Source organism: Ctenopharyngodon idella, chromosome 7 (genome assembly GCF_019924925.1).
Source record: "Ctenopharyngodon idella isolate HZGC_01 chromosome 7, HZGC01, whole genome shotgun sequence".
Taxonomy (NCBI): Eukaryota; Metazoa; Chordata; class Actinopteri; order Cypriniformes; family Xenocyprididae; genus Ctenopharyngodon; species Ctenopharyngodon idella.
The window spans coordinates 19,373,788-19,398,862 of record NC_067226.1 but is presented as its reverse complement, the minus strand read 5'-3'; the positions used below and the strand labels follow the sequence as shown (position 1 = coordinate 19,398,862).

Here is a 25,075-nt window from a genome sequence, read left to right as displayed (position 1 = left end):
CACCAGAGGTATTTTATTCATTACCACAGGTATTTGTACTGTTTTTCTGCCTTAAAAGTGTCTCAACATCAGAGACCGTAAGCCGCAGAGATCTCAGACTTAATGGGGTGGTTCCAAATCCATATTACACCATTTAAACATTATTAAATAAAGTACATAAACCGTACCTGATATTATCATTGCCAGACTTTGTGTTGCTGTTCCAACCTGGTTAGAACAAAAACTCAGATTGATATGGAAAAGATACCTTTTATCGCGTGTCGTCGCGTCGCGTCGCGTCTGGTTAGGACACGGTGTTATCCTGGAATATGGCCATGATGTGTCTTCCTACATGGTTGTTTAAGAAATGAAAAGCTACACACTCCATCAGTTAAGGCTAGAAGAACCCTTGCCAAACATGCTAGAAACTGCAATAAACACTGCAATAATGATCCAGAGAGTCTATCCTAATGATCCTTAATACCTAGCCTATTTGTGAGTTGCCAGACATGACTGAATATATTGCTGTATAATTAAAATGAGGAAACAATTTTGGATTTGCAAAATTTTGAGTTGCAATTAAATGTAACTGTTTAACATGAGTCCGCATACACTGATGACATATCATATCAGTAAAAAAAAAATTAAGTTTAACAGTAAAAGTGAGTCATTTGTCTATTGTGACTCAGTGTTACTTTTGACAGCAAATTTTGATTTAGCTTTAGTCATAGTCTTTTGACTAAAATGCCATTTAGTTTTAGTCATATTTTAGTCATCAGAAATTGTTTTAGTTTTAGTCGACTAAATATCATAAGATTTTAGTCGACTAAATCTACAGTAGATTTAGTCAACTAAAATCTAATTTAGTTAAATTGTAATGCATTAAGCATTTCTCTAACAATACACAGATCCAATACACTGATATAGGTACATCTGATATTCCCCAAACTGTTTATGTTCACCCAACTGTACTTTGCTCACCAAAGCAGACGTTTTTTGACCGTTCAAGTGCAAAAAGACACGAAAGAGCAAAATTCAGTACTTTTCAGGGATTGACTTATCATTGAGGTACTATTATAGTTTTCATTTAAAATTTGTATTAGATTTGATTTTTAGTTTTTCTGCTTTCATTGTAATTTTAGTTAAACGTTTTAGTAATTTTTTTGTGTGTTTATGTCTTTTAGTTTTTGCTTTTAAATGTCTATACATTTTTATTTCTGTTTGTTATTTTAATACCTCAGGTTAAGCTAAAGCTTAGAAACTAGATGAAATAAAGTTTAAATTTTTTATATATTTGTTTTTTTATTTCAGTTAACGTTTATTTCAAGTAATGAAGATTTCTTTGGTTTTGGTTTAGTTAACTATAATAACCCTTATACTTGTAAAATATATTGAATAATGTGTCAAATAATGTTCTTAGTCTTTCCTTCCTCTGACAAAAGATACAGTAGTTTACTATTAATTAAATAGAAATTAAATTAAATACAGCTTATTGTGTAAACAAAATAACAATAATAAAATAATAATTATAAACCATCCCGAAATACACCGTGACTCTTATTCTGAAATGTCTGCAGTCACTGTAGCAGGCTGCTCATGAGGGTGATAAAATATGCATTCTTACAACCGTCTAAAACATACTACCATATAAACATCGTGTAGTAAACATTCTCATAATTCATCAACATTAGCTTATAAGCAATCGCTTGGCATAAATGTGCGCTGTTCATTGATTGCGAAGCAGTCTGAAGTACTGCTGCGCGAGCCTGTTGAGCGCCGCGCTTTTCCCGCGGTTAGATCAGCACGTTACACTTCAAATGTGCGCATCTTCCACACAGGACAGCAGTCCTGACTGGATATCGTCCCAAATCGTTCCTCTTTCATTTTCGTCTCGTTTTTATTCGTTGACGAAAATTAGAGTAGATTCATAGTTTTAGTCATTCAAAACGCATTTTTATCTAGTCATCGTTTCGTTTTCGTCCGTGAAAAAATGTCGTTGACGAAAATTATGACGAAATTTTTCGTCAACGAAATTAACACTGATTGTGACAACAGATTATATTGCTCTTTCATCAAACCCTTTCAATGAAGATTCAAGATAGACTTTGCTGTAAAAATTACATAATATTTGAAAAGATTGGAGCTGATGATTAGCTACCTCTTGCAGCTATATTTTAAAATATATAAAACACTTTTTTTTACAGGATGTAATCTGCCTCTAGTTTATAATACTTGTGTATTTATTTGTTTGCCTTGAGAGATGGATCAATTCCTGTTTACATGACATGAAAATGTTCAAAACTGGCAAAGAGCAATTTTTGTACACAAACTAGGGATATCACTAGATTCAGCCTAAATGTTTTTTTGCGTAACAATTATTTGTGTAGATTCCATATCAAGCACTGTAGTAGTTTTATTGTGTTTATATCACCTCAGAGGTCATTTTTAATCACTTGTAAGAGCAGCTGATTGTTACCTAAAGTAAATGACAACTTTATTACACATCACATACTGCTTTGCTCATATTTACCACATAATCAATTAGCTTCCTCTCTATGCAGCAACCTGAATGCAATTACACAATCAAATGAATAATGAAAAATCATTATGAGATCTGAATATTAAATGGCTTGAATGTGTACAGAGGTTTGATTGGTGTTATATAAAATTAATCCGCAATCAACATCTATTTTTATGCAGAGATGTGTTTGTACTTTCTCAGTGCCAGCGAGCAACAGCACACACGTATTTCTCATTCTTCTGCTGGCACTCTGTAAAATATTAACAAACATAAATGAACCTAACAAGGAGTGAAAGCACCCATTTGAGTGCCGACTTTGATTGACATCCGAGGGAATTTGGGTGTGTTTTTCTGCTTGGTTGCATGCTGGACTCATCCTCTCAGGCAGAGCTAATCATGGGACAGCCTGTACTAACTGCACTTTTCCTCATTCTCTCCTATGAGTCAGAGGCTTTTGTAATACAGAAATGTCACATATTTTGAACCCAGCTGTTGAAATCATTCATGCTGATGGAATGAGATGTGTGAGACGAATTGAAGAAATTACAAGGAACGTAAAACCGGGGTGATGTGTTTTATAGAAAAACTTTATTATTGTTCAGTTAACGTGTTACATTCAAAATCAAGACTTAAGTAATTTCAGAAAGAAAAGCTTAAATACACAAATTTGACATATTGTTTATATCTTAGTGTGTAAATGTCTTTTAGCCATTAAATCGACTATCCTAACTATAATTCTATATTTTCCTGCAACCAACAATTTCACTAATGTTTATCATAATTTAGAATGTTTTAATCAATTTAATTATTACAACATCATCTTTTTCTTATTCTTTTCTATAATCTTTTAACATTTTACAACATGTTTTGTCATTTCTATTTCATTTTGAGTTTTCAATTATTTGATTTTAACTCAATTTTTCTTCTGTAATTCAAAGTGGTTGAAAAAGTGCCACTTTTTCAACATTGCCACTTTGATTTTACTTAAGGGCAATTAAATATAAGCATTATTATTTTAGTAAGTTGATATTTCTTACAGTGCATGATGTTTTGTCATGTGTATTGAGGTGTAAGTCAGGTTACATTATACCAGAGGAAACACACAGACTGCCTTAGAAAACAAAAGTCCACAATTTATTCAGGTTTAGTTACACATCAAGAGCAGCAAATAATTAAACAATCTTTCAGATTCATCTGTTCTTCTCGTAGCACTTCATAATCATAAAAATAGAAATCACATAATGTATAAATATCTGTAATACCATGTGTATATTTCCAATCCACAATCCATCTTTATTATTACAAACACTTCAGCAAAAAGTAATTGCAAAACGCTCCACGTGGACAGTCACACATTTTGCCGATTCTTGACCCTTTTCTGATGGCGCATTGCTCCCCAACGTCGCACTGATGTGAAAACAAATAGTCATTGTTAGATAACTCATTGTCAGCGTTTTGGGAATAAATGTAAACAGTAAATGTGTGATTTGAATCCAGACAAAACCCATTTTATTATAATTGAAGTAAAGTATTAAGTATCAAATAGCGAAACACAAAAATATCTTAAAAATTCTGTTTTGTGTTACTCACTGTAGGAACGCGCCCAAACTTCTTTTCCCAAAGTGAGATGCGTTTACTCTGCAGTTTCTCCAGAACGTCATGTAAAGCCCCCAGCTGTAAACAGTGATTAATTAATCAAAAGTAACTGTCATTAAGAAGAAGGGAGCAACATTTGTTTTCTTTATGCGCCGAGAATTACGCAATACTTACGAGCTGCTTTTCGTTTGTCAGATTCGGGTCCTTTGGGTAAAACTCTCTCAAAGCTCTCGTTTCTAAGTCAGATTCGTTGTCAAAGTCCATTTCAGCACCTTGAATGCAGGAGAGCAGCACAGCGCATGCCATCGCTGTCGTCCAGAGTTTGGAGCTCTCCATTGTCACAGCCAAGATTGAACGCGTCCTCTGCACTGAGATTCAAGTGAACACTCGCTTCCCGCGGTCCAATCACCTTATATCTGCTCCAGTGACACACCACTCACTTCTGTCCTTCTTTTGCTCCACCTTACACATTGATTTTTGTCCATGCGTAAAAAAGGACGCAGACGATGACTCATTGCGTAAAACTGCCGTGTTTATGTCCAAAACAAGTCAGAAATACGCCTGAAGGGGATTTAGGCTGGTATTTTTGTTTTTTTATAATTATTTTTTCTCACAAATTATAATTATGATTCTGTTTTTGATTGTTTTAGCGAAAGTTGAAACAGATTGCAGACGTACATTGGAGATGGACAGATGGAGCCAGGTGTCACACTGTTTACATCAGGTTTATTTCTGAAATCAGTTCTATGTAGCCACATATCTTAAATATTTTTAAAGTACTTCCACCATTATTGCACAGAAAAGAAGATACAGTTCATTTAACACGTTGATTTTTTTAAGCATGTTTAAACTACTTTTAATGGTAAAATTATGAAATAGCACACAAAAATTAAACCATTCTGGTTTTCTGGTCTCCCATCCTGGCCAGCTGAAAAGTGCTTTAGAACCAAAGTATATGACTGAATCTGGTTTGTGTTAATAAATAAATAAATAAAACAGCAAAATGTGACATTTAAAACAAGTGTGACTATTTGCCTGAGAAGACATTTCAACCTTTCAGCCTAGTCTAAATCTATGCTAATGTGGTTTTATTCACTAAAAATATTATGGTAATAAGTTAAATTAGTATAATTAACTAATGGAAACCAACATACAAATCCACCAATCTCATACAAATCCCTATGTGACAACCTAGATATATATATATATATATATATATATATATATATATATATATATATACACTGTGTTTCAAATTATTATGCAAGTGATGTATCAGTAGGATTTCAGTACAATAAACATTCAGATTTTATTTTTTCTTTGAAAGTGTTTGTTTGTTTATTTATCCATGTCTTTTTAGATAACTGGTATCAATCTCAGACAAAATAATTTGCCAGGTCTATTTAGGTAAATGGGAACCCTACTTAGAGGTCGTTCCACATTATTAAGCAAGTCACAGTTCTCATGCAATATGGGGAGGAAGAAAGATCTTTTTGAAGATGAAAAGCATGAAATGGTGCAATGTTGTGCAAAAGGCATGAAAACAAGTAATATTGTGTGAAAACTGAATGCAGATTATTGAACTATCAAAAGATTTGTGAGTGATTATATATTTATGAGAAACAGCAAACTACAGCAAACAGGTATTTGAAGCTGCTGGTGTCTCTGGAGTCTTGAGAAGCTCTCCATGCAGGCAGTTATATGCAAAATTGCATTTTAGCTACCACTAACCAAACCTCACAAAGAGAAACATTTACAGTGGGTGTAGAAATACATTTTCAAACAGTTTTATTGCTGTGGTGTTTTTTTGCAGCATGGGATAGTGCATAGTGCATTGTATTTCAGAAGGCACTATCCTTCTTTTTATACCATAGCTGAAAATGGCCAGTTATGAACTCCACATATCTTGCTGAAGTCATTTTAATACCCTCAGAGACCCTAAAGGGACCTTCCATCTCACTTCCCAATATTCCAGCCCAAATGATCACCTGCCAGCTCCCTGCTGACGTCGCAGTCTTGTTGGAACGTGGTAGCCATTCACCAACCATCCAGAAATCCATCCATTTAGACCATCCATTGTAGTACGGCATTAGTCAGTGAATAAAACTATTTAAAAATGAGTCTTCATGTATTTCTAAACCCACTGTAAATGTTTTTCTTTGTGAGCTTTGGTTTGGAGTGGCTGAAATGCATCTTTACACACAACTGCCAGTCTGCATGGAGAGCTTCTCAAGACTCCAGAGACACCAGCAGCTTCAAATACCTGTTTGCTGCTCAACACTGGCTTTTTTTTTTTTTTATAGCTGCCCTTTTAATACAATTAATTTTTTTTTACAGAAACTTTCCTAATAAGCCTTTATCTGACCGAGTTCTGCTGTGCTCTAAATCACTCACAAATCTTATGATACTTCAATAATCTCCATTCAGTTTTCACACAATATTAGTTGTTTTCATGCCTTTTGCACAACATTGCACTATTTCATGCTTTCATCTTCAGAAAGATCTTTCTTCCTCCCCATATTGCATGAGAACTGTGACTTGCTTAATAATGTGGAACAACCTCTAAGTAGGGTTTCCATAGACCTGGCAAATTATTTTGTCTGAGATTGATACCAGTTATGTAAAAAGACATGGATAAATAAACAAACAAACACTTTCTTAGAAAAACTAAAATCTGAATGTTTATTGTACTGAAATCCTACTGATACGTCACTTGCATAATAATTTGGAACACAGTGTGTATATATATATATTCAAATTATATATTATATAACAACATTAATGTAATCCCACACTAGTTTAGCATGACCATAATAGTTATTTTTAGTAATGGAAAAATATACGCATTGTGATAAAGATGATGAAGCTTAAGTGTTCCTCCATACCAGCTGTCCTACTTGCATTCATCTCTAGTTTGTCAGCTTTTTGTGAAGCATGCCTTTATTGAACATCCAAAAGGAACATCAATAGCTTGCCAGAAATAAAACCTGCAAAAGACCGGGACATACTAAAGAAACTGAATGATCCTCCATTCTTAATGCTATTTTTCTTAAATACAATGTCCTACACACAAGAAGGGAGTAAGTTAATACATTTTCTCTGGCCAACAAATTAATTTGCCACATGTCACCATAGAAGATGTTTGTCAGTTTTTAGGCACAGAAAATGTTATTTTGTTGTTTCCTGCTGATTAATGCGAAGCCAAGCCTCACTTTGATCCGGTCTCAGTTTCTTCATGAGGATCATTTGTCGGTTAGAGGCAGGAATCAAACCAGGTCCGTCTGACTGCTCTGTGGGCTGCATGAGTCATATCATTCCAATTACTACATGTATTATTGCCTGACAGAAACTTTTCCCTCTGCACGGTTACCTGTTTATTAATACGACCACTGTCAGGGTAGTTTTGCTCACCACTCACGTCAAATGAGCTGTATTTTCATTTCCTTCCAAGAAAAATTATTCAATTTTGTGCAGGCAGATAGTTCATATGCATAAGTACGCATGTCAGTAATTTAACACCAGCAAAATGTTTCACTTTTCACGGTCATTATTCACATAACATTTCTCCACACTGCTAAAATAAGGTCCTGAGGGTGTCATTCCTGTCAAAACAGTGTAGACCATTTTTGAAAAGATGATTACCGGATAGGACAGGATTGCCATAGGGTGTCAAATCCAGACCAAGTGTTAGAATGGCTGAGAGGAACATAACCGAAAATACACACTGGCAGTTGCAGTAACTTGAACATACGCATTGCTACTATTGTGCATGCAGACTTCATTCAAAATTTGACTTGACAGTTTGTAAATGGTAGTTTGGTGTAATCTTTCAATGTGGTAAAGGTTCGCCACCCACTAATAGGACTTGGCTCTGATTTAATTTGGGGAAATAACATATCTTCTGCCAAACAGCCTATATCCTCAACAAAGGAAGTCTGACATCTTTTAATAATAAACTCTCACCTTTAAGTTCCCATTAAGATTATTGGCCTCTAGAAAAGCTTCCTGAGTCACTGAAGAGGGTTGTTTGTATATGCAGCGAAGAGAAAGAGAATGTCCTTTGAAGGCAAATCTCAAAGACGAAGCAGGAGTGTTGTGTGGGAGAGATCGGAATTCATTATCTTCCTGACTTATCTAAGTATTCCTCCGAACTCTAAGATCCTGGCACATTTGTTTGGTTCAAAGATGTTTGTTTTCTCTATTCGCTGGCATTTCGATGACCTCCCACCTTTTTTCTACCTTATGAATCCTCTCGAGAGAGTCGAGTTACTTGAGCTGGAAAGATCTTGCGTTGAAATTGATTTTGTGTGGGTGTGTGATTTCCCTGTTCCTTCAGGTGATCAAGTTAAGTGCATTACAACCTTATTGCCTCTCTAATGTTGAAAAATTAAAAGTGACATACTTGTGTGACATCTATTTGGTGGAATTAAAGGATTAGTTTACCCAAAAATGAAATTTCTGTCATTTATTACCCACCCTCATGTCGTTCCAAACCCGTAAGACCTTCGTTCATCTTCGGAACATAAATTAAGATATTTTTGATGAAATCCAAGGTTTTTTTTTTTATCTCCCATAGAAAGCAATGATATTACCACATTCAAGGTCCAGAGAAGTAGTAAAGACATTGTTAAAATAGTCAACGTGACTACAGTGGTTCAACCTTAATGTTATGAAGCGACGAGAATACTTTTTTGTGCGCAAAAACAAAACAAAAATAACGACTTTATTCAACAATTTCTTCTCTACCCTTTCAGTCTCCTACGTATTTGATGCAGTGCAGCGCTTCCATGTTTACGTCCGAATACTGGCTCAGTATTGGCCGACGCTGTTTACATGAGCAGCACAATGAATGATGCAGGAGCAGGGGCCGGCCAATACAGAGTCGGCGTTCTGACATAGAACACAGAAGTTCTGCAATGTGTCTTCAACATAAACTGCGTAGGAGACTAACAGAGTAGAGAGGAAATTGTTGAATAAAGTTGTTATTTTTTTGTTTTTGTGCACAAAATGTATTCTCGTCGCTTCATAACATTAAGGTTGAACCACTGTAGTCATGTTGACCATTTTAATGATGTCTTTACTGCCTTTCTGCACCTTGAATGTGATAATTTTGTTGCCTTCTATGGGAGATAAAAAAATCATCAAAAATACCTTAATTTGTGTTCTGAAGATGAACAAATGTCTTACAGGTTTGGAACAACATGAGGGTTGGTAATTAATGACAGAAATTTCATTTTGGGGTGAACTAACCCTTGTTCTATTTTCCTACCATGAAGATATGTTCAGATAAGACTCTTATTAATCTACTGATCACAGCATTTATATAAAGAAGAACATCTGATCCCAAATTCCTTTAATTTTTCTTGATTCTCAATAAATTTCCATCACTCTGGAATAAATTACTGAATTTATTTTGGAGCATATCTCTTCGGGGGTTTTTGTATGTGTGTGTGTGTGTGTGTGTGTGTGTGTGTGTGTGTGTTTTATTATTTTTTTATTATTATTATTTTTCAATCATCAGCAGTTGTTATTATACAAAACAATCTTAAGATGATCTGAATGCCTGAAAATAGTTTGGAAGAAGAAAAAAAAGAATGAATAATTATTATACATTATTGTTTAATAATATCAGGCCCCATTTACACTAGTGCATTTTTGTTTTAAAATGGTGTTTTAAAATGAAAACAATCCTCGTCTACACTGGCGATTCCACAGCGTCTCAGAAACGATCTCCGTCTACACTGGCGATTCCACAGCATTTCAGAAACGATCTCCGTCTACACATGGCTGAAAACGCACACTGGGTATGCGCATAGAAGTGTAAACAGTTGCCTCTTGCACATTTTGGCAGCTGCAGTATTAAAAAAATGCAGAGTTTAACTGCACAATGGCTGCTAAAAATGACAACAAAGCCAGCAAATATTGCAGTTCAGTCTCCATGTTATTGTTTACATGGTCGTCAAGATTACGCAGAGCGAACGTGGGCAGCCACGCCGTCGTTTTCAAAAGTCTCCATTTCGAAAACACTGGCGTAATGTGAACGACAGGCGTAACCGTAGCAAAACTTATGCGTTTTAAAACAAAAATGCACTATTGTAAACGGGGCCTCGGTCTGTAATAGAGGAGATTTTTCACTAAATCCACACTATCACTAATACAGCTTCAGAGTGGTATTTGTAGCTAAGTGTATCCCATCATTCATCACATTCAGGAACATGTGCCCTGAAATTGCAAGAATTTGAGGAAAACTTTTCAGTTGTGGTCAAGTGCAAAGACTGTAAGTGTGGCCCTCTGCCCCAATACCTACAGTTATTGAATCGTTCCCTCAATAGATTCATTCAAAAACACTGATTCATTCAGGAACAAAACACCACTGTGTAACTATATTGTTGGCAAATCAGAAATAGACAATGTATTCTATCTAAAATATACTCAATATAACCTCTTGTTTGTTGAACTAAAGGCAGTCAGAGCCGTGATGATATTGTGAACAGCAATCTTACTTCTGTGATATTGCTTAATCAAAAATGGTTAATAAAAGCTTTCCTGTAGCGCAGGGTCATGGGTTTGATTCCTAGGGAAAGCAAAAACTGATAAAAATGTATACCTTGAATGTAATGTAAGTTGCTTTGGATAAAAGTATCTGCCAAATGCATAAATGTGAATGCAAAAGGATAACAAATGTAGTTTCAGGAGCTTCAGCATAGCAACAGGGGGACTCGCTAACCCAGAGAGAGGAAGAGCTGTGTCTGAACTGTCAATTACTTGGAGGGCTCTAACACGTTACCAGAACGCCAGAGGTCCCTTGTTAGTGCCAGACCTTCATTTTTCAAGGCACAACACAGACTCCCCATTATGTCAGAGGGAGGGAGTCAACACTGAGACCAAATGCCCAAGCCAAACAGTCGAGCTTCAGACAGTCTTTAGATCCTAAAACCCCAAAACGAAGCTGATAAACGGGACCAGAGTCGGTTAATCCAGCTGTGAAGTGGCCAGTGGGTAATATTAGATGTCAGCATGGAGAGAGACACAGAATCAGGTCACTTTATTGTGCAGCAAAGATTATCTCATGTGTCAGTGACAGCCACACTCCAGTCCACTGATTGCATTATTAAGATAACAGCAGCGGATGTGCATGTTAGTACGCTCCCTTAACAGATGTATCCATCAATGTCCTGGGTATCCTACAAGATGTGACAAGCTCAAGATCTGTCAAATAAAAGCATCACCATGTACTAAGGATAAGAATGCCTACAGCTGTTATTAATATGCATGCTGTAGTTACAGCAGAAAGAGCCTATTTGTATTGAGCTGACCCGTCTCACCTCTATCAGAAACACTGGCTAGAGAGCAAATGAGATGGTCAAGCACAAAGCAAAAGAGCACTGTTTCGTGGTCTAGATGAGGTAAAGAATGATAAACAAGAGCCAAACAGGAGGATCAAATATGAACGAGCTTGTATGATTGCAAAGTCTGTCTTTGGCCTGTCAAAACTTAGGAGAAGATTAAAGGGAAAAAAGTACACAGAGCAAAGCAAAGGGTACAATAGGCTTCTTTAAATAACACTGCGCAACGTTCTGTTCCTGAGGGTTCGGTAGGGGATCTTGTTCGCAGATGTAATCATCTGTCTTTTAATATTTTTTCATTCTTCCTGTTTAAGTTGATGAATAATATACCATCCCATTTACATCTTTACTCCTGATGCCTTTGAAGCATGAACAAGAATCATTTTCTTTAATGGGAGTGACATTTGTTTTGTTAAAACGTTTGACATTGTCACATGCATACTGCATTAGTTTTATTTGTTCCACCAAATCGTATTAATTTAAATTAAAAGACAGAAAGTGAAAGCTTTTCTATATCCACTGCCTTCTGCTTGAGGCAAAAAGCATCAGTGATATATTCACAAAATTGTTAAGGCTGTCCGCACATACCGGGGTCCACGGTCTGTGTTGTGCGTCATTGTGAGGTAATTAGGGGTCTCTGAAAAATCTCCTTCAACTCTTCCCTGCCTACAAAGCTTTATTTATTCTGATGAGGAGTTGCTTATCTCCGTAATTGCACTGTATAGCTCTCGTGTGTGTGGTGTTAAGCTTTATAATATTGCTTAACGACTCCACTTCCATTCCACCCACTCTCTTCAAATCCATTTTTAGACAAAAGCTTAACATCTTTAAGCTAATGCCAACATAACAGAATAAAGCGGGCTGAGGAGGACAGAAAATGCCAAGAAATTCAAAGGAAGAACTTTGGGTGACTTCTCTGGCAAATATTAAGAGAGGAATTCTTCTCTCCAAGAAAACTGCTGTGTCAGAGACATTTTATAATCACTGACATAAAATTTTATAATAATAATTATTATTTATATATTTTTATAAAGAATTTTTAAAAGAATTACTGGCACATTACAATACGGTTTCATTTGTTAACATTAACTAGTGTTAATGTTGATTTCTACATTTACTAATACTATTTTTAAAACCAAAAATTGTATCTGTTAACATTAGTTAATGCACTGTGAACTAACATGAACAAACAATGCACAACTGTGTTTTTATTAACTAACATTAACTTAACATTATATTCATATTCAAGGTTAAAGGATAGTCCACCCAAAAATGAAAATTCTGTCATCATTTACTCAACCTCATGTCATTTCAAACTTTCGTTCATCTTCAGAACTCAAATAAAGATATTTTTAATAAAATCTGAGCAATTTCTGTACCTCTGTTGAAAGCTATGCAACTACCACTTTGACTCTTCAAAAAGTTCATAAAGAGATTGTCGCTTTATATGATGAACAGATTGAATTTAGACTTTTATTCACATATAAACATTCATCAACACACATCAGTTGTGGTAAACAGAAGCTCAAGCATGTTTGGTTGATGTGCGAGAACCAATGAGGTTCATTTTCGTGTTAAGCAGCATGTTTGAGCTTCCACAAGAACCAATGAGGTTTCTTCTCACACGTGAAGCAGGTTTGGTTGAGCTTCTATTTATGTTTGCTGATCAATGTTTATATGTTAATAGAAGCCCAAATTAAATCTGTTCAACATATAAAGTGATCAAGTCTCTTCAGAAAATTTGGACTAAACCAATCAAATTCATATGGATTAGTTTTACGATCTCTTTATGAACTTTTTGAAGCGTCAAAGTGGTAGTTATGTAACTGTCAATGAAGGCACTGAAAGATCTCAGATTTCATCAAAAATATCTTCATTTGTGTTCCAAAGATGAACAAAAGTCTTACGGGTTTGGATGGACATGAGGGTGAGTAATTAATGACCGAATTTTCATTTTTGGTTGAAGTAACCCTTTAATGCTGTAAAACTATTTCTCATAGTTAGTTTGTGTTAAACGCATGTCTACAAATGAGACCTTATTGTAAAGTGTTACTGAATTTTATGATAATAATAAATGTTACATTTATAATATATATATATATGGTGAGCATTGCATATTGCACATATTAATGTGTTTGTTTATATATACATATATAATTTATATGTTTCCCTCGCATTACATGCATTAACAGATTCTCTGACCCAGCAACTTCTGTGGATGGGGAGAAGTTACATAACAACGTCTGTCTTGTAGTCTGTGGTGTATTTTTAACCTTCTTAATAAATAAACATTTTGAGTAAAACAGTAGTGTAATGTTTTAAGTGTTCAGTACAAAAGATTTTCTTTCAGACAGAACCAGTGAGCCTCTGGAGCCTCTTCTGAAAGCAAAGTTCCTGTCATTTTCACAGCAGCAGCCAAGAAGAAATCAGGACAGGTTTGGGAGGCTCGTCAGAGAGGGAAGATGACCTGCAGGATACAAAGAGGACAGAATGATGAGTGTCAGCCGAGAAGCCTTTAGATAGATTGCAGATATCTCCCTAAGTGACTCAAGGAAGCTGTTCATTAACCCACCACACAAGTGTCACATAAAGCAACATGTCCTCTCCGACACTAAATTGAGTTTCCATCATCCAATGAGCATTTATTTGAAAAACAAGCACTTCATCATTTTGCCAGCCTCCTCCACCAGCTCCACAGAAGCATAATTACACAGCATAAATAATTAAAGAAGTGAGCTGCTGATTATTGCAGACTTAATGACTCACTCCGTCTCTCACTAACTGCTTCCTTCCACTGAGGACTGACAAAGCCATTGGAAGAGATGAGTACAGCGGTGTTATCTTTCCTGGTAGAATGTCTCTCTTCTGATGTTTGCTATTTCTTAATTATACGTTTTATGGAATTCTGAGACGGATATCAGATCTCAGCTGTATTTGCTTTTCACTCGTTTAATGACATTTTGGGTATTGGGAAAATTCTAAATCAAAATTTGGATGACTTGAAAACAATTCCTTCCTCAACCCTAGTCTTATTAAGGGTCAGACAAAAATCTCATTATGTTCTTGGCTTATAAAGGAGGCTGTTAATTAAGGAGGCTGAAATTATTGGTGAGCATTTTAAACATGAATGACTTAGTAAAATGGACTAAACTGTACATTAAATAAAATAAGTAAGGGTAGACTCAGCGTTTACAATTAGTAAACAAACAATGCCACCTAGTGTTCAATGAAAATAACAAATGGATACAAAATAAAAACAATGCTTTTTAAAATTATCATTATGAGGAAAAACGACTTCACTAAACGTTATTTATCTTGAATAAAGTAATAAGGGGAACAATATTTTGAAAAATATAAACCACCAGCACAATGTCACGTTACAGCAAATAAATACAAAACGTTCCATTCTTCTACCACACCCACATAAGCTCTTAAGGTCAATGAAATCAAAATGGACAATTCCTTTATTTGATGGAACAGTATTTATTATAGCTAAATGATTTTTTCGTGAACATCGTTAATTTAAAAAAATCATGTGACTTCGTAATCTTTAATCAAAATAACTTCCCCTCCCACTTGCAACGACCTCTTCTCTTCTCTTCTCTTCTCTTCTCTTCTCTTCTCTTCTCTTCTCTTCTCTTGAATTAATTGTAATTTTATGGCTTCAAACAGAATGGTCAGGCAGAATATCTCTTCATTGTCAGAGATACAAATCAGGAATCCTTTCCAAAAACAGGTGAGCACAGCTGTAGCTGAAGAGAAAAGCAGACATGGACAAAAATTGGCTTCAAAAGGAAAAGAGGTGAGGGTGATCACACTTTCGAGCACACTTTCTCCTACTGCCATTCATTTCATAACACAAGAGTGAAATACTTTGAAAAACTTTTCCACTTCATTCCACATGTCAGAAAAACTGTCTAAAAAGATCAAATGCAGGTGTTACTGAGGGTGGACAGTCATCACGCATCTGTCACAGCAGGACTCAAATGAGCTGAACACCCTCAGAACCCAATTACCGCTCTGATCTTCATATTCAACAGATACCCATGCCAGAATATTTTTAGTTATCTGTAACAGAATGTTCTTAATGTTCATTACTGTCTTGCTGAAAGTTTATTTTATTACATTTTAATGTCAATTATTATTGTATATTTTTATTAGGCTATTAATTATATAACCCATATTATTATATCTATAAAGAATATATTATACTCAATAATACTCAATTATTGTTATATTATTGTTATACTATTATACATTTATATTATACTATTATACTTATTATACTCAATAAAGAATCTATATTTAGAGCAGGTACTACTAGCACACCACAGCTGAAACCCTTTCACTGCAAAGTGTCTGCAAAGAACCCAAACGCAAATAAAAACTGTTGTATTTACAAAATATTCAATGAGAACTTGAGAGAACCTGCCATTTTCATTGAACTGTTGTGTTATAGGTCTCCCATTTCTTAGCGAATGCAGTGTATTATACATGATGTTGGCTTCTATGTGGCAACAAAATGCATATACATGTAACTGAAGAATCAAAGAATGTACTTTTGCAGTCCCCTTGTTGGTTTTGAATCATTTTCATGTTGTATTATACAGCCTGTGGTAACTTAACTAAGAAACTGTGCAGTAATAGAAATATTGATGCTGAGGTCTGGCTCACAGGTAGTTTAGTAATATTACAGACATATTTTCCAACACTAAAGCTCATAATAAAAGTGATGAAAACATTACAAAATATTTTAATTTCTTTTTGACCACACTGCAAACATGCCTCTCTAAAGACAGTAATTGTATCACTTGGAGCATTTAATCATGTTATGAGCCACAAACATGCTGAAAACAAATAATCACCCCAGTCATTATGGGTTCATTTAAACAACATAATTAGCATGTCAGATTAAATCAAAGAGCAAGTCTTACTGTTTATGTTAAATGTCTTATACAATCAAACTGTAAATGTAGGCCATAAATGAATAAAATCTCATTTCCAAATAAGATAAATATAACATAACAACCAGCTTTCTCAACATGTGCCCTGAATTAATATTAATTTCGTTCATTGTTCATTGACTTAAACGTACATTTAAATATATTAAAGGCATATATTAATGTCAAGTCCTGAAAAAATCCTTCGCAGGAAAACTGAGGTATGAAACAACACCATGTGCAGCATAATATTATTCAGTGAAACATTGGAACAATTAATAATTCAGTGGTTTGGCCTCATGACTAACAGGTTAAACATATTTATTTAGAGGTCATTAAAGTGCCAGAGTGTGTGCGTATAACACAGGACACCTAAATAATGCACCACTATATCTCAAGGGGACACTAAACTGACCAATTTCAAGAAATGGACCAGAAAGTTGCACTCTCAACTACCAATATATCGACTGTGCTCTTTCTCAGGGGAAACATTCACACTGCAGTCTTGTTATAGAAAGTCATACAGCTAAATGCAAGAATGTAATGTGGAAATGACGACATCCAGCATTGAAGAACAGCTCATAATCTTTAATCATTCATCAGGCTCAAATGAAGGCCTATCCAATTCATATCTCTTTTTATTTACTTTTACATCCTATTTCACAGCTGGGGCTTTCATAATAACTGCGTTTGGTTGCATCCCATTCAGTAGATTTTATATACAAAATTTAATGTGTTGTATTCTGGCCTTAATTGTGACAGGTGTCAGCACAGAAAACATATTTTGTATATTTCAGCAGGATAATGAAAGTCAGATTGTACCATCTTATATCTGGCATGTGATACACCTTACACAATATGCTTTTTATTGCTACCTCAGAGGACATTGTTTTTTCTCTAGATCAATGGGTACAGGGCCTAGATCAAACAGATAACTTTACTATTGAACCCCTGGGTTTTAGCCTGATTGACTGTAATCAAGAGGTACTAAACCCAAACATAATGACCTGCATGCCCTCATGAATTAAGATTCTGTGGATACAGCATCATTTTATCGTCTTGGCAGAAAGCATTCAGGAATAACTTCACTGTTCCTCCTAAAGGCAATGAAACTACAGGAACTTTAAATTAGTAATTTTCTAGTTCATTGACTTTAAACATCTGATGTGCATCTGTAGCCAATGATTCACATTTTGCAATTTATACTTCTCATTTTCTGTAGACTAAATTATTGCATATATTCCTGCAAATCGATTTGGGATGGGGGTTGCATGTTCCAATCAAGTTCACAGTGAGAATATGAATTACATTTCCCATAATGGCTTGCCAATTTGTGAACTATACCCCCACTCCTGTTACTGTGTCTGAAGAGAAACATCTCTGTTTTTGTGTGTGTGTGTGTGTGTGTGTGTATATATATATATATATATATATATACATGAATGTAATAACATTGTAATAACTGGTCTGAACATTTGGTGCTTCCTTATTTATTTTTTGTTATTGACATTTTAATCAGGCTACTTGTCTGGTTGGCGAAGTTGACCATCTTTCACTTACCACTGCTGGTATTGTGATGAATTGGTGTATAAGGTTTTAGTACACTTAAGAAACCACTATACCCTCAGAAACTACTAACCTATTTCAGAATTGGAACTAGTCTAATTTTTTGTTGTTAAGGTTGTATTAAACAAATGCATAATTCATGAAGACAATAAGATGTGCTGAAGAATAATAATGTTTATTGATAACACAAGACAACCAAAAAATATAAATAAACACATAAAACCCATGCTTTGTTTGTCATGCTGCGTTTTGATGAATACTTGTCATAGACCTTGTACAAGTGATTCAGAAAACAGATTTCCACCCTCTGCGTCTTTCAGGTCATCATTTGTGCATGACATTATGCGTCAAGAAAGGATGATGGATTCGCTTCTTTTTAATGATTCAGATGCATTTTAGAAGAAATGAGTTACAGTTGGATCCTCTGACACATTCACACAATTTTCCAAAGCGTGGACCAAATCTCATGGCGCAGCGGGACCCCACAGCACACTACAGAGAGAGACAGAGAGAAAGAATTTCATGATCAGATGTTAAGACCTTTGCAACGAATGACTTATAGTATGAAGAAAATAAAGGTGAGAAAAAAATTGAGAAAAATTTACCTGTGGAATGCCACGTTTTTCTGAAGTTGGTAAATTTGTCTGATATCTCCCCAAAAGTGCTGTCATTGCCTCAACCTATGCAAAAACAAGCACCCATAATCAACTGAATAGCCTGTTTTTCTTTAATTGAGATATGAATGAAATTAGGCTACTTTTACAAACAAGTTTGACACTTCACCAACCAATTATACAGTTTTTGGTTCACAGATACAGGCTAATTGGCCACATATGTCTCGCAATATAAAAAGATATCACGCTACAAAGAAATATAAACAAAGCTATAAAAAGGCGTTTATTTCGCGAATACTCACCAATTCTTTCTCCGTTTCCTGCTGGGACAGTTGTGTGTCATCTGAGGATAGTTCTTGGGAAGTTTGTCCAGAGCACAGGACGATAAAGAGGCCGAGTATGATCAGTCCAGACAGTATCTCTGAGCTCGCCATGGTCCTCGGTCCAGTCAACTGCCCGGGTCACAGGACACTGAGTTGTGGAGAGTCGGGTAACTTAGTAAACACGGTCTATTTAACAGTTCTTTGGCTGTTTTATAAACTGATATGCCCCGCCCTGACTTCGGTTAACGGATTATATCGTGTCAGCTATTGGGCAAAACATATCTATTTTGCTGACGCTGAGATTGGAGCACAAACAAGCGGTTTATTGCATGTTCAATAGATAATTCTCCTGTCGTAAATGCAGGCATATATTGCAGCTGTAATAAGCCCACATCAATTATGAAATGAGTTCAATTCAGATAAAACAGCTCTGCAGAAAACAGTGATGTCATCATCCAGTTATCATCCAATAGTGCCAATAGTCAAATCAGTAATATTGCTGAATATTATGTATTGCTGAATATAATTTTATGTGTCCCCAACTGAGCAAGCCAAAGGCGACAGTGGCAAATCAGGTGGCATCAGGTGACAGAAATGGGAAAAAAAAAAACGTTGGGAGAAACCAGGCTCAGTTGGGGGGCCAGTTCTCCTCTCCTATTATTATTATAGGCTACCTATATCATTTATTATATTAATCTCACCACAGTGCTAGTTAAAATGAACCATTGAATGCAGTGATTATAATTTACAAATTCACCATTTTTTTTTTTTAACGTAACTATAATTTAACTAAAACTATACTGTTTTCCTGCTGCTCTTTGGAAGTTTGCTGAGGCCCCCTGCTGGAGAATCACTGGTATAGAGTGCAGTGGCAGACGATGACCTGTGTTGCCAGTAGACGGCGCTGCAGTCACAGTTAAAAGTTTTGAAGTGATTTTCTTAAAATGGGTGTTTCCTGAAACGCATACTTCAGGATTTAGGAAGGAACACGCCCATGACATCAGTGGGTTTTCAAGAAAAAAAAAAGTCGCTGAAACTGTGCAGCGAAGTAAGAAGGGGGCCAGAGGTGCCTTCTCAAGGTCTAAATATAAATCTTAAAAGGATACAGATCTGCATTGAGAACTCAGAAGGAAACAGGATTAACTTTTTGAGAAGACATGTCAACTTCTGAAGATATAGACGGTTTCCGACCTAGATATGGGTGTAAGTATTAATGCGTTTTCATTACGCGTTCTTCTGAGACATGTTGAAAAGTTTGTTACAAGAAAAACTAATCATTTTCATTTTATGCAAATGCTTTAATTCAAAAAGAGTACAATTCAGTTGATTTTAGATTATTTTAATAAAGTTGCTCATGTTTTTAATGCACAAGTTTACTTCGGCATGGTAAACAACTTCCGCATTATAATACTGTATGTGTGCTAGGGCACAACCGAGCGGGATCACCTGGACAGCTTTTTTTGAGCAACCAAACATGTTGTTTTTTGCGTAATTTTACATAAATCACCGGCATTCAATTCTCTCTGCTGAACTGCTGAATCATATAAATTGAACATGAAATGAAATGGCGTATATACTGTTTGCATACCTTTAATTTAGACAAGATCGTTTGAAAAACAGTTTTATTAAGTAGTCAGTGGTTTGGATCTATCCCATAACGACGCTCTCTCTCATCTATGAGTGTTGTCTTTATTATAAGCAGAAAACCAATCACCATAAACGCCCCAATGAAGGTCAGGCGTGACTCTCAGTGACTCGAGTACTGGAAAAAGCGTCATGTATCGCGCGCTATTATTTATCTTCCCCCCCCGGCATGAGCGAAACCAAACTGACTAATTATGGAGTTACTTTGCTGCCGTAAAAGCGGTTCACTGTTTCTGGTACTAATACAGTTTCAATGATCTCTTTCACTAGCAGACAGCTTTTCGAAACCACTCACTTTTCTAAGCTTGAAATACACAGTATTTTACTTCAGTGGTGTGATTCATATCAGTTGAATCTTTTGAATCCATTTACTAAAGGATTCATTTAGATTTTCTTACTGATTCGTCCAGTGAGGCTTTACGGCGGTTGGTGGAGACGAGTCTTTTTATGTGTTATGAGTGAGTCATCGAATCATTCACTCATCGATTCGATGAGTGAAACCAAAAAAAACATTTGGTTTACTGAAACAAGGGTTTAAATAAACTGCACGATTTTAATCAAACTATAACAATTTAAAATTGTAGAAAATAAAGTAGACTAAGTAAGGAATTTAATGCCCAATTTCACAGACCGGGATTAGATTAAGCCAGGATTAGGCCTTAGTTCAATTAGGGCATTTAAGTAGTTTTTATAAACGTGCATTAGACAAAAAAAATCATTACTGGTGTGCATCTTGACAAAACAATGGCACTGACATATTATAAGAACTTGCTTTCAGTTAAAACAGCTCAAACATGCATTTTAGTCTAGGACTACCTTAAGCCTTGTCTGTGAAACTGGAGGTAAGTCATCATCATACTACGTGACTTTAATTCTGTAAAGAACATTCAGAATTATTCTGCCCCCTTTGCTTCTTATTTATTTATTTATTTATTTATTTATCTGAGTTTCACATTCTCATTCAGACTGAAAACACTGACTCGCCCTATGTAAGACTTATTCAGCAAGTAGTTTGTTTCAGTTATTAATGATCAGAGCTATGAAGTTCTGAACATTAACACTGACATATTTTAAGGTATGTCACTGCAAGTTGCTTTCAGCCTTTTCTAGAATGCTTTTGGTTTGTGCTATTCGTCTTTTAAGGCACTTCAAAAGGGAGAGACTTCAGTGCATGGAAATGAATGAAAATGATTTGTTCAGAAACCGATTGGTTCACAAACGAAATGCCAAATTTGACATATATTTTCTTATAGCAACTTTTAAAACTAGTTATTACTTAAAGGTAGGGTAACGTAACAGTTCAAAGGAGGCTTGAGTTTAGCTCTGAACAACAATTATTTGGTGGTTGAGTCGTGTAATTTTATTATCTTCTAGACTTTGTTTTTATCTGTATGCAATGGAAAAATGCCATTAATAGTCTTGTTTTTGGAAAACCTTTAGTGCAGTACCTAAAACAGCCACTGAAGAATGGTATAACAGTTCCTTAAGAATATCCTCGTCATATCATAGTTCTGTTCACGTCTGAACATGCAGACATCATTTTGAATTGGGTTTCTTTGCAGGTTTGTTGCAGGGTAAAGGATTGTTTTGAAGTTTCATAATTCAAAATCAAAGACGTCAATACTATTATGGTTCTCTCACTCTTATTTAAAGTTTAATATTCACAGTTTAGGATCTACTCACTGACTGCTAGGGATGTGAATCCCCTCAGATGAAAGCCGTTCTCAGAGTTAGAGCCTTGCAGCCTGATTTATTCCCTTAAATGTTTATTTTCCAACAGAAGTTTGACTTACAAATGCATCTTATACATCAAATAGGTCCACAGTGGATCATAACAGTTCAGACCATATTGAGTACAACTCTAGAGACTGAAATTAGACGTTTTTCAAATCTTTGGCCATATTTAATTTTTGACAGGAGTGAAAACTAGGGATTTCACAGCGTCATTTTCATTCGCATAAAATTCAATATGGTGTCTGTCCTGACTAAGGTTTTTATAGATAAATGTGTTTTTCCATAGTTTCCTCCTTTTTTTTTTTCTGTCTGAAGAATGTGCAGCCATTTATAATTAGATTTATCTTCTTTTTGCACATGACATTAAACCTCATTAAATGATTTCAGTATGTGGAATAATCACAGATCTTAAGGTTGCTAGAGGTGAGGCACGTAAGTCATGTTATATATTACAAAGTTTGCATAAACTGCTGAAACAGTTTGGTTAGAGTGGAGCAGTTTATTTACATTTTATTCTAACTGTTTGAGGGCGACTGTATTTAAGTGATTTGATTATGTACAGTGTGTGAGAGAAATATATCTATACACTATTGTTTAAACGTTTGGGGTTGGTAACTGCCACTGCCACTTTTGAGCAACTTAAAGCATCCTTGCTGAATAAAAGTAAAAATTTTTTTCAAAAGAAAACTGACCCCAAGCTTTTGAACAGTAGTGTATACAGTAAGTGTGTTTCATTCTCATGTTTGGTATGTTTGCCCCCCTCATTTCAGCTGTTCTGGACGGTGTGGAGCGGCTCACTGCTGAGGAGATGGATGAGCGGCGTCAACAGAACATGGCCTATGAATACCTGTGCCACTTGGAGGAGGCTAAACGGTAAGAGCCCAAATCTCCATTTCAGCCCTTCAGCAGTCATGTTATTTCTTGACAGTTAACACAGAGTGTTTCGGTTAAAATAGCTGTTTAGCTTTCAGTTGGTGGTTGTTTAATGTCTCTGTGATGAATACTTGTCACATGATTGTGGGTTTCTTCCTGCATGTCCCAGCAAGACCCACTACAGTGAATTTCTAAGTAACCCAGATTCTCCATGAAGGTCTGGATTTTATGTCAGTTATATTTCAGTGGCTCAGACTTTAAGAGTTACGTCACCCCCGAAAAATTGCCATGATTTTCTCACCTTCATGTCATTCATTCCAAACCGGTATGACTTTCTTTTTTCTGTGGAACATAAAAGATATTTTGATGAATATTTCAGCTGTTTTTGTCCACATAGTGAAAGTCAATGGGGCTCCAAAACTTCGCTGAACCCCAAATATTTTCATTATATGTACAAAGTAAGCTGAAACATTCTTAAAAGTATCTTCTTTTGTGTAATGCATAAAGAAGGTCAAACAGGTTTACAACGACGTAAGGGTGAGAAAATAATGATAGAATTTTCATTTTTGGGTGAAGCGTTTCAACGAGTTTGTGGTAAATGAGATCTGAGAGCATAATACACTACTGTTGGAAAGTGTGGGGTTGGTAATATTCATGTTTTTCAAAGAAGTTTCTAATGCTCGCCAGGGCTGCATTTATTTGATCAAAAATACAGTAAAAACAGTAATAATGTGAAATATTATTACAATTTAAAATAACTGTTTTCTATTTTAATATATTTTAAAATGTAGTTTATTTCTGTGATGACACATCTGAATTTTCAGCATCATTATTGCAATCTTCAGTGTCACATGATCCTTCAGAAATCATTCTAATATGCTGATTTGGTACATTTCTTATTATTGTGAGTGTTGAAAGCTGCTGTTTATATTTTTTTTTTTGTAAGCAAAAATTCTAGGATTTTGTTGATGAATAGAAAGTTCAATAGAGCAGCATTTATTTGAAATAGAAATCTTTTGTAACTTTATAAATGTCTTTACTGCCACTTTTGATCAGTTTAATGCACCCCATGAAAAAAAGTCAATTTCTTAAAAAACCCCTACATATTACGGACTCCAACATTTTGAATGGTTGGGCAGATTTGTACATTTTTGTACAATATTTGACTAGTGCTTGTCCATGTCAGGGTGTTTTTATGCGTTGCTAATGTGTTGTAAATGATTTTAAGCATGTTGCTGTGTGCTTCCAAGGTACTCTACATCATTTGTAGGTCCAGTTAGGTGGCTTAGAAAGAAATGACATACCTCTCCTCATCAAGCCACGCATTCTGAGGTACCACAAAAGGTGTGTGATGAATTAAACGCCAAAGTTTAACACTTGGGGCTTAGGGTAGAAGTTTATTTAAGTCTCTGATCTGCTGTATCTATATTTTTTTTGGATCTTTTGGAGATTTTGGAGACTATGGCCTGTCAGTGCATTCATTACATGCACACAAAGACACATCAGTGGTGCAAGAGGAAGTGAGTCAGTCCCTGTTGATTTCAGTATCTCACTCTGTAGCTATGACAACATGAGGTTGTCATAGAGACTGGTTCCGGTGTCTGCGTGTTTGAGGGAATGAGTGCGTGACATAGTGGGAGAGAAAGAAACTCCAGTGTATACATAAGTGAGCAGATAAGGTCAAAAGAGTCAAAGTCTGTGCCATTTATACTGCTGTTTATTCTCTGTTCAGGTGTTCTCCTTTGTCCCGCTGTGGCATCTGAAATTTACAGTACATCTGCACTTTAATAAATCAACTAAAACTCCAACTTTGTTGCTTTTCTCGACGTCATCCATCAGGCTTTTGCCTGGAGGACGGGAGAAAGTTTCTTTCTCAGACCTTATTGAGCTGACAGCATTTGCCCTTGGGCTTCATCTCTGGAATGCTTGGAGTTTGCAG

The 25,075-nt window shown here is 35.6% G+C and overlaps 3 protein-coding genes across 3 annotated transcripts in view; 1 reads left to right on the top strand and 2 right to left on the bottom strand.

Annotated features, from left to right (window-relative positions):
• Nucleotides 1–3,608: 3,608 nt before the first annotated feature.
• On the bottom strand, nucleotides 3,609–4,470 carry cart3 (cocaine- and amphetamine-regulated transcript 3). Its single transcript, XM_051900023.1, has 3 exons — nucleotides 4,271–4,470; nucleotides 4,091–4,174; nucleotides 3,609–3,907 (listed from the first exon to the last, which is right to left on the bottom strand). The coding sequence occupies exons 1-3, from the start codon at nucleotides 4,430–4,432 to the stop codon at nucleotides 3,800–3,802; spliced, it is 354 nt and encodes a 117-aa protein (XP_051755983.1). The 5' UTR covers nucleotides 4,433–4,470; the 3' UTR covers nucleotides 3,609–3,799.
• A 13,632-nt stretch (nucleotides 4,471–18,102) lies between these two features.
• cartl (cocaine- and amphetamine-regulated transcript-like) lies at nucleotides 18,103–19,102 on the bottom strand. Its single transcript, XM_051900200.1, has 3 exons — nucleotides 18,865–19,102; nucleotides 18,554–18,628; nucleotides 18,103–18,440 (listed from the first exon to the last, which is right to left on the bottom strand). The coding sequence occupies exons 1-3, from the start codon at nucleotides 18,994–18,996 to the stop codon at nucleotides 18,333–18,335; spliced, it is 315 nt and encodes a 104-aa protein (XP_051756160.1). The 5' UTR covers nucleotides 18,997–19,102; the 3' UTR covers nucleotides 18,103–18,332.
• Nucleotides 19,103–19,874: 772 nt separating this feature from the next.
• iqgap1 (IQ motif containing GTPase activating protein 1) overlaps nucleotides 19,875–25,075 on the top strand; it is a 45,469-nt gene continuing 40,268 nt past the window's right edge. The window contains exons 1-2 of the mRNA XM_051899863.1: nucleotides 19,875–20,088; nucleotides 23,034–23,136. Of these exons, the coding sequence (XP_051755823.1) occupies nucleotides 20,043–20,088; nucleotides 23,034–23,136 (149 nt within the window). The 5' untranslated portion in view covers nucleotides 19,875–20,042. The remainder of the gene's footprint in view (nucleotides 20,089–23,033; nucleotides 23,137–25,075) is intronic.